At 37.5% G+C, this 10,659-nt stretch overlaps 1 protein-coding gene and 1 long non-coding RNA gene across 10 annotated transcripts in view; one reads left to right on the forward strand and one right to left on the reverse strand.

The window, feature by feature from the left end:
- Positions 1 to 10,659, forward strand: part of LOC123614779 (uncharacterized) — an 873,628-nt gene that overhangs the window by 802,970 nt on the left and 59,999 nt on the right. The window lies entirely within an intron of this gene.
- The window catches only part of NAALADL2 (N-acetylated alpha-linked acidic dipeptidase like 2), a 1,180,713-nt gene continuing 1,173,362 nt past the window's right edge, over positions 3,309 to 10,659 (reverse strand). For all 7 annotated transcript variants that reach the window (XM_074367722.1, XM_074367706.1, XM_045511272.2 and 4 more), the window contains one exon: positions 3,309 to 10,658. In XM_074367722.1, the coding sequence (XP_074223823.1) occupies positions 10,460 to 10,658 (199 nt within the window). In that variant the 3' untranslated portion in view covers positions 3,309 to 10,459. The remainder of the gene's footprint in view (position 10,659) is intronic.

The following is a 10,659-nucleotide window of genomic DNA, read 5'->3' on the forward strand; positions in this document are numbered from 1 at the left end:
TGTAGCTTTATATTTTGAGGTATTACATTTTCTTGTATTTCTAATGTGTTGTATGTTGTTCAAGTGTGTAGTTAAATTAGTAAGTAATAGTTTAATCCTGTAAAGGTTTGGTTTTAGCTTGATTTGGAAGTGTCTAGAGCAGCCTTTGACCTGGGATTAATTTTTCTTGTTACCAGGAAAGTCTCCTTTTGAGTAGTCTTGCCCATGCCCCTGGATGTTACAGCTTTTCCACCTGTCCCAGCCCAGAGCTTGTTCAGCCTCCTGTTTTCTGGTTGTTCTTTAGTAGCTTCCTGGGATTCCATCCAATACATATGATATCAGTATTCAGGTCAAGGTTCCTGTCTCCAGATATTTAAAACTCCTCTGTCCAATATCCTCCTCCCGATCACCCTCCTCGTTGTATTGCATCATGGAAAGTGCCTTCGGCAGTAAGCGGGGGCAGTTAAGGGCTCACCTTATTTGTTTCCCTTCCCTCAGGCACTTCATCCCTGGGTTTCTTTTTGTCTAAATGTCCAGAAACATTGTTTCCTATAGTTTCTCCTGTTTTTCAGTTCTTTGTAATGGGAGGGTAATGTCCAAAACTGTTAATTCTTTATGAATTCAAGCACTGGTTGATTTATATTTTGTTGAACTTCCTGGATTGATATTCTTTGTTTTTTAGTTCTCTGCCATATTTTTTCCTGGGAAAATGTATTTTTTTCCTGGGAAAATGGCTTCTTATGTTCATTTCATGGCCTGTTTTATTTTTATAACCATATTTTATTTGTAAGAACTTCTGTTCTTTCTGGTTATCTTAATTATATTGTGAAAATAATTTATCATACATATTAACTAACAATTTGGGGAGATTCTCTTTTCCTTGGATTATCTCTTTTTCCTTAGGCATTTGTTGATTTTGATTCTTCAGTTCTGTTTTAGGCTTTTTTCAGCTATGTGGTGATTCTTTGTTCCTCTACATCTAAAAATGAGGGGATGAAGATTTGCATGTGAGCTTTTTTTCTTTTGTGCTATAAGGCAGGTTTGAATAATATTTTACAAGTAAGGTTTGAAATGACTTTACAAGATTTATTTTGGAGATTAAAGGTGTGTATCATATGGGAATTGGTGGCTGGAAGGTTGTCTTATTGAAAGAATGAAAGAAGTCACACAGGTGTTGCAACATGAGAAAGCATGGTGTGAATGGGAAAATTCAGGACATTCAATGTGGCTGGAGTTTAAGACATGAGAGGGAGACGAGGCCAGCATGGAGGAAGAGGTGGGAGTGAGAGTCCACCAGGAAAGATCTTGGGTATTATCCTAAGACATTAGGGCTTTATGCTGAATATGATGGAAAACCACCATGACTTCTATATTGTGAAGGAAATCTGTTCAGTCTGTACCATATGTAAGTAAGTCACTTTAAGTATTTATAATGTCAAATGGCATCTAAACTAATAAGCATTCTGGAGGTTGATCTTCCCACAAAAACCACAATATCAAATGGTAATTTTTGCTGAAGTTGAGAAAAAAAAAAAAGACTTCAAAGCAGAGAAGTATGGGAATGCCCTGTCTCTTCTCTCCTGTGGGACCCCACACACAGCTCCCCTCTTCGGTAATGCTGTTCTTCTTCTTTTCCCCCGAAGGACTTCTATTCACTCTCCAGACTCAACTTAAGCACTTTCCCTTGAGAAACCTTTCTTAAAGCATCTACAAGATTTAATTATTTTTACTCTCTGCTCTCTTACCACCTTATTTAGGCCTCTAAGACTTAAGGCTTTGCTACTGCTATGTGTTTGCATGTCTTCTACTCTCGTAGCTCTGCCTTACAGCTAGTCATTTTGTTATCAAGTGTAGGAAAATCACACTCCAGTCATTTCGGATTACAGTAGATGATGTGATTAAGTGACACCCATAGACTAAGGGGAGAGAAATCAAGGGATCTTGATACACGTGTGTGAGTGAGTTAGGTATGCTCACTCATTCAAAGAAGAATTGAGAGCCATTTGGAGATTAAAGTAGCCGTGATCTGTGTGGACTCGGTCCCATGCCCACCCACCTACCTCCTCCCCTGTAATGCCAGGGCTGGAAGCAGAAATTCACATTTCAGAGCCTCTCATGTAGCCCTGTTCCCATTTGATCTGCCAAGGACAGGCACTTAAAGAGAGTAAAAGTCAAAAAAGTTGGAAGATTGTTTTTCCGGCTTCCAGTAGGGGAGGTAGGGGAAGTACAGGATCCCAGACTTCTGATCAACACTGTGGTGGGTCCACCAGCAGCAGTAACAAAGTTCCCGGGAGTGTGAGTAGAATGTTGGCTCCTGGGCCATCTCAGGTTTCCTCCTTCGTGCGTTTCTAGCTCTAAGGTCAGTAGCAGTTTCCTGCAGTTACCTGATCTGAGAAATAGTACCTAAAATTTACCTTTTTGTTATAGTAGTCATTTTCCTGTTTGAATATTCCCTTCACTTGAAATCCTTATAATGTCTAGTGCAGTGCAGGGAAGGGGAAGTGCTGGGTAGGATGGTGGCAGTAGAGCTGGAGAAATGTGTAAGTCTGGGCTATATTTTGCAGCAGAACCAACACAACTTGCTGATAGACTGGATGTAGGAAGTGAGAGAAATAAAAGGATCAAAGATGATTCCTGTTTTTTAGTTAGAGATGCCCGCGTATTTACTAACATGAGGAAGACTTGAAGAGGACAAATTGGGCAGTGAGACAGGTATGTAGCCTGAACATATGGTGCCTTTAAGCTGTCCCTGCCCTGTCAATATCCTTGCAACAAACGACACTCTCCATGAGTCCCTCTGAATCGAATATTGCCATTAGTTAAACTGAAGTGTAATATTTTGTTCGGCTGTGAAATGCTAGAAGGTGAAGCTGTGCTCATCATCTTTGTGTATCTAGCACTTAATACAGTGCCTGGCCTAGAACAGACTCTTTGTAATCATTTGCTGAATGAATAGATGAGTGAAATCTACCGTATCATGCAAATAGAGATCCTTTTGGGTGATAAAGAACTGACAATTTTTAGAGCAAATTCAAGGAAACAAAACTCCTCCGCAGTATAGCTGATAGAAATGCTGTTACTTGGTGTTAGAACTTGGCACAAACTGCAAAGCAAAATGGTCCAATATAAGAACTGTATACATGAGAAAAAAATGGAAGGCAAAGGAGAGAAGGATGATAAAGTCGTGCAGAATGTTCCCTCAACAAGGCTTCCTCCTGTTTTGTTGTCATACACATTACATAAAGATAATTCATTAACAATACATACAGATAACTAATTTATTTTACATATTTAAAATATGTATCTTATAACAAAACACAGTATGGCAATGATTTTCACCTGTATTTAATATATTTTAAATGAGCATTTTAAATATTACCATTTCACGGTACATACTCATTGTATTTGTGAATCAGAAAATAGTTCTTAAAAGAAACCTTCATTTCATAGTACTAGGTTTTCAATTATGTGCAAATATTTAAGCAACCAAAATATAAAATATTCATTTATATTCTTAATGGATGTAGTCCAATCCATTTTTTTGGTCACACCAGATCACAACATACTTTCCTAAGTAAGCTGCATATTGAGTCTTGTGAATAATACATAAAAAGTTGTAAAATAAATTGAAATCACAATTGGGCTGAATATAGAAAGCGCTAGATTCCTGATGGGCATCCAAACGTTACAGAAATTAGACATTCAACACTTTATAGTAATTAAGAAACTACAGACACATGCCTCTAAATCAGTCATTCAGAATCATTCACAGCAAATGAGTCATTCAAAATCAATCATAACAAGTTCACTGACAAAGAATTTCTATACAATGAAAATATTTCCAAATCACAGATAATAATCTAATTACTTTGAACAATATTCAACACTAATAACAGTTCAGTGCAATTTAGTAATGAGGACACCCCTTGAGAGAGATTTGTTTTTTAATCAAAGCAAATTTAATTGGAGAGATTGTGTTCCAAATTTGGTCCCAAGTTAACTAATAAATCTTCTGCTCATCACCATTCTTTATTTTAGGGCTAGAATTTTTATTACACAACTGAGAAATTTTATTCATTGTAAAATTTCATGTATCTAATAAATATTGTCATACTGCTGACACAGCTTAAAAAAAATCCATGGTGTATCTCACCATTCCAAACACATGTGAAATTCTTATCAATGATGTGCCGATTTTTCTAGGTGTCTATAAAAGTAAATTAGCTCTTCAGAATGTCTTAGAAAGCTTTTTCTTTTCTGAATACAATTCTATTCATATTCTCCATGTAGCAAGTTTGAATGTGGAGGATGTATTTGCCATTAAACCTTTCTGTGTGAAATGTAAATACAAAATCACCTAGTAGAGTCCTAGCTCAGCTTCTAAATGGAATTACTTGAAACATCTTTGGACTTTAATTATGTGAGCTCCACTTAACCATCTGCGCATTTGATTCCTGGAGACAACTTGCGATAGTGTAGTAAAATGTTGTTTCTCACTAAACAGATACAGCAAACTTGTCTTTATAGAGTAATAGCATTTTTTTCTGACTTTCAGACTAAGGTGGTCCATTTGCAGCAGCTTAATATAAAGGTAAACAAATTATTAATATTAATAAAACGTTATCACATATACTGAAGGCATGATTCAAAAATGGCTAAGAATTTCAAAAGATAAAACATACTCCAAGGAATGTCCACCTGCATCGTTAATATATTTCATAAAGATTCTTTGAAGAAATTGCAGTTATACTTACTGAGCAGGCCAGATAATTAAATAATTATACATTTTGATTGAAAAATATATGGAGTTCATTAAAATAGAGACTCCAACTCCAGTTCTCTAGCTAGGCTTCTGTTCAGATGCCAAGTTTGTACTTTAATTAGAACAAAAGACCGCCATTAACTTCAGTACAACATGATAATTCATACTAATGATTGTGTATTAATCTCTTGAGCTTGCTGGCATATAGCGCACGACATATGGCATAGTGCAGGCACCTGTGTGGTCCTTTTGGGACTGAGGTGGTACATACTAATTAGCCCCTGGAAAATAAAACCTGCTTCCTTCTGAGAAAAGCTACCCCAGTGCTTATTGGCTTAAGACATCAAAGGCATTGGACGGAATACTGTTAGGCTCTGTCTACACTCAAACGGATGCTTTGTCTAGATGTAGGCGTTGAATCAACTGCAATTAACTGAGTTAATTCTTGACAGACCCTGCTCGAGAAATTAGAGTAGCCAGGCTTTTCTTTGGCCTCAATGATTGGATTTTGGCTAAAAAATCCAAATTATCATTTTGATTACAGAAAATGGCGTAACTATGTAATTCAAATACAAAATAATCTAACCAGGGCCCATGAAAATTTGCAGGAGCGTCTTTTTCTTGAATGCTGCCTGAAAATGCTTCAGTTTAACCATTTGCTTTCCAAGTTCAGGTACAATCTGAATATGAGAGCATAAATGTCTTTAAGAAATACACCATCTCAAGATCAGCAAGGTCTCAAGATTCTTGGTGGTCCCAGGAATGCTAATGGCATTTCAGTGTATATCTTTGAAGGATAATAGAAAGGTATTATGGAAATGAAATGATTAACATTTGGCTGATTAACAGATAAATGTATATGGAGATGAACAGAACTTAAAATTATTTTCTGAGAGTTAAAAAAACAAAACAAAACAAAAAAAAACCCTAATCCCATTGCTAGAGTCCATCTAGAAAGAGAAAACAAAACCGAATGGACATGGTGGTGACCAAAAAGGGCTACGTTAAAAAAAAATTCTTTTGCAACTCCCCTTTTAAATTTACCCCACTTGAAGCTCTAAACTGCATGAAACAAACCCACTTAAGTGAAAAGTATTTACACTTAATGGGGTGCTTAGAAATCTGTGAAGCTGAAGATCTTCCAGAGTAGCAGATTCTAATGAGGCTTTTTTAAGCTAGCAATTTAAACTCATGCAGGAAATACAGATCCATGAGGGCAGCTGGGCAGAATATTTCTTTGCTCTAATAGCACATCGTTTGTTTTCTCTCCTCGGTTTCATCTGTGCTTCTGTGATAGAACTGTTAATGCTGCTGATGTCTCCTTTGGAATATATGACCCATTTCCCTTCTGTCCAACACATGGACTGGCAGTTTAAAATAATTCCTTTCTATTGAGGGAATGTGAGGCCAGGGCACATTTAAATAGCCCTTTAAACCAATGAGATGACAATGGGCTACCTTCAGAGAATGCTTAATTTTTAGAGTAATTAATTACACATACCACAGGATGTCTCAGGAGAACATGTTTGGCTGGGTCTACCACGTATGAAAATAATTAAGTTTTTCACTTGAGGCAAAGATGCTGATTCATCATTGGACAGATGGTCACAAATCATCTATTTTATTTTTGCATCACTTATCTTTCCAATGGGGGAACCTTCAGTTAGTTATTCTGAGTTACGAGAATGGGATAAAACTGGTTGTAAATCCCAGCACCTGTTCTTTTTTATTCCCCCCCCCCCCGGCCCCAGTGAAATTGTATGGGCATTATGAGGAAGAATTTATGAGACACGTAGCTTCTGGTCTGTTTTGCATAATCTTACATCTAGTTGGCATGGTGCTCTACAGTGGTATACTTATTTTTGTGATGTGCACACAGATACTGTCTAATTTATCTACGATGTACACCACCGTTGGGGTGGACAACCGTCGTGAGCAATGATGTAGTTTGTTTCTTCCAACGCCTCCATTAAACCAGTGAAGTGGCAGATGACACAGTTGTGCAAAAATACATGAGAGTTGTCGATTATATCACTTTCTGTAACCAAAAGATTTCTTCTGACACTTTCTGCAGCACTCAGTGTGAAGAACCTGGGTCTGGTCCCCAGAGGGCCCAGCAGAGACACGTGCGTTGACCCCTCTTTATTAGCTGTGGAACTTTGGACAAGTCACTCAACCAGGTTTCCCCCTTTTCAAAAATGGGTTATCATAAGGATTCACTCAGGAAGAAAAAAAACAAATAGGTTAAAAAGTCTAGAACAGCGCCTGACACGTAGCAGGCACAGGTGTTCGCTGTGTCTGTATCCTTTATTGAGAGACAGAATGGTTCCTGTTTTTTTTTTAACCGTGCCATTAATAGCAAAGCTGTAGGTATCTCTTATTATTGTGACTCTTCAAGTTCTTTAGATATACTGCCAACTAATGTTTTCTCAGGACCCAGGATTAACGTAGATGAGAAATTCTTAAACATCAGTGTACATAGGGATCATCGGGGAAAGCTTGCTGAAGGTCAAGAATCTTAGACTTCCTTCCCCAAAATCCACATTTGGAGGAGTGCTGATTTAACGTAGGGCTAACATGTCCTCTCAGAAGAGCATTTTCCTCAGTGCTGTCCTTCCTGACTGCGGGTGCCACGTGGAGACTCTCTCCACCTCCCTCAAGTACCCAGTCTGTGTGCCCTTTGCGTGGTTCCCCTGGGACAGTCATGTGTGTTAGGTATAGTCAGAGAATGAACTCGTCCTTAACTTAAGAAGCAGTGATTGCAGCCCACACAGCATCTGATTCAATGGCTGGTTACATAGAATGTACTGGAAAATATTTATAACCCTATTACCCCCGAGAAAGTGTGAGATACTCTGCATGAGAAAGCAAAGAGGCTTAAATTCTAGCAGCACTTTTGTTACCAGCTGGGGTAACTCTACCCCAGTTCCTGAATCACTTTGTCTTCAGTTGCTGCATCTGACGGGGGCACTGACGCTTTCCCTCCCTGAATGTGACCTTCCGGGGCTTAGACCAGGATGTCTCAGGCTTCCCTTTGACTCTGGAATCTGTACTTTTTCACAGAGGGCAGCATCCCATGTGTACCTTGCCTATACTCAAAACTGCAGTGGTGCACATCTGCCACATTTTCTTTGGAGAATAACCATTTCTGATTCATTATGTCCTGGTACACTATTATGCACGAAGGATTATGAGACGTACCAGGCACCCAGATATCTCAGCAACAAATTAAACCTACTACCAACTTACTGAAAACACATGTTAACTTGCATAGGATTTTATTTACTTGGATCTATTAAGGAAAAATTAAAATCATAGAAATTTGAAGAAACCCTGAGTTAATCAGACTATAGCAGTAACGTTCCTCGTTAAGAGGTTTGTTGCAGTCAGAGATATAGAGCAGCATTTGTAGACTTGTGGACGTCCGTTTCAATTCAGTTTCTTCACATAATCTCTTAAACAGTCTAATAAAAACATGTTAGTCCATAGTTAACTTCAGTTTTCAAATAGAAAATACCATATCATTTAGAAGTTAAAAACACAGAATAGTGAGGTTTCGATCCGTGCAGTGTGGTTTAGCTAAAAGTACACAACCTTCAAACAAACGTACATTTTGTGCTCTTTCAACACTATTAACAAATGAAGAGACTGAACTGACCTAGGATTTTGTCCCAAAAGGATAAACTACCACACTGATGATTATTTGTCTTAGTTTTTAATTCAATTCCAAAGGAAGAACTGGAAGGAACACATTGAACCTTGATTCAGTATTTCAGCTCCTTTGGTACAAGGTATCCTATTATTTGACCTGACAGGCATCTATATGTGTATTCCTCCTATGTCTTTTCTGCTGTTTCTGTGGAGCAAGAGAGGCCAGTGATGTTGAGGCATGTGGGGGCTTGGTTCTTTAGCCCTTTGCTGTAGACATTGCTCCACATGGCAAATACTTTCAAACAAACATTAACATACATTGGTTAAGAAATCTGTGTTGTAAGGTAGTTGCATTTCTTATGTAAAATATGTGCACACAGGCAGTTCAGATGGAAACACATTCCTGCCTGAATTATAGAGCTAATTGCCTCAATTCTCTTCTTTGCCTTAAGCGTATGAACATTACTTATGGTAGGAACAGCTGACCCTTATAAATCAATTAATCAAAACTGATGAATTCTTTCCCCACATTCTTAGTTTTCCTTTAAACAATGATTACGTTCATGTTCATCCATAAGAAGTGAAGACTTTGACATCTGGGCAGTGTCTGTGAAGTTGCTCTGGAGGTGTATGGTGGGAACGTGGGTTTGAATGTTGTGTTAGGCAGAGAAATAATTCACATGAGATGGTCTGAGGATGTCTCCTAAGGGGAACTGCTTTATCCAATACCAAATCAATTTTTAAAGGTAAGCTAAAAGTTTAAATTGCCACCTAGTAGAATTCTGGGGTCTTGGGGAAGAGAGGATACTAAGGCCACTCGATGACAATGTCAGTAGACAAGCTGCATTTTCAACATAAGAAAAAAACTGAAGTGTGGGAAAGACACACTCTTACAGTAACACCATATTTTCTGCATAAAAGTAGAAGCATGAATATTTTCTATGTTGTCATCTCAGTCACAATTAAGGATAAAGATGGGAAAAATATCCAGTTTCTTTGTAGACTTAAGGAGGTTTTCGTTGATCAATACAACTATTTTGTTCATAGTAAGTCTTTTTGTTGGCAGAAATAGGAATTTGATGCTTTTTCAGATATTTCGGGATTTTTCAAAGAAAAAATTTGCTACTTTCCTGTGAAAATTACATGGTATTCTGTGAAAACTGCCTTGCAGCAAGTTCAAGAAAAGTACACGAAGGGGGAGAGGTGATGTGCGATGCTTTCATTTTAGAGTAGCTCTGTTTCAGTGCTTCCAACGGAAATGACACAGGAGGAAATAAGAGACGTTTCCTCCTGCATAAGATATACATCACTCCTGAAATTTTTATAGAATCAACTGAGACAAATCAGGGGCTTCAAAGCTACTCAGCTTATGAGTTGTTAGGGGAAAAAAAATTTACATTTAAATTGCTCTGTGCAGCTACCTTGAGATTTTCCCCTGGAATGTTTATGGCTCTTTTTTTCATTAATACTTTAAAAAAATACAATTTCATAACCAGTGTATTACTACATCTAGTTGTGTTATGAACAGGCACTTCATTTCATAAAATAGACACATTCAAAGTGGTTTTGGTCAACCAGTCACTCCGTCGGAATACTTGTTCTTCATGTTGAATACTTAATAGTGAAGTTAATCTGAAACCATGTCAACTGGCCACTTCTATGACAGAGACTAGGTCATTAAAGCTCTAACATAGGGAATAATTTCTGTTTCTATGTGTTTTACCCATAGGAGCAAAGATTGTCTAAAACATCTTGGAAATTTTCCCCCCAAATATTTTTATATATATATATATAAAAATACAGCAGATTTCTTTTTAATAGATAAATCTTAACTATTATTTCAATAACTTGCTTTTGCATAATCAGAAAGATAGATATGAAGAAAAATATTAAATGTGCAAAATGCTCTTTTTACATGTATATTAAAAAAATACAAAGTAAGAATAACTTTATGCTTATATAAAAAGTCATTGGGGGGAAAAAGTCTTTAATGTCAGAAAATCTGGTCAGATTAGAACTTTCGCTTGAGGAACTGTAAACAAACTTTTTAAAATGCTGAGAGTTTTCTCAGTTCTTTCCAACTAAGACACTCTCGAACACATCGAGTCCTGCTTTGAAGTAAAGCTGAGCTGCACTGATGCTGTTCAGCACCTCTGACACAGCTTCTTGAAGGGTCTCATTTGATGCAAGTGACTTGCAGTGCTCCCAAGCCTCCAGGAGTATTGAAAACTGGCTTGTCTTCCCATCAAGGTGATACAGGATATTTC

The sequence above is a fragment of the Camelus bactrianus genome, chromosome 1, assembly GCF_048773025.1.
Source record: "Camelus bactrianus isolate YW-2024 breed Bactrian camel chromosome 1, ASM4877302v1, whole genome shotgun sequence".
In the NCBI taxonomy this organism is placed as follows: Eukaryota; Metazoa; Chordata; class Mammalia; order Artiodactyla; family Camelidae; genus Camelus; species Camelus bactrianus.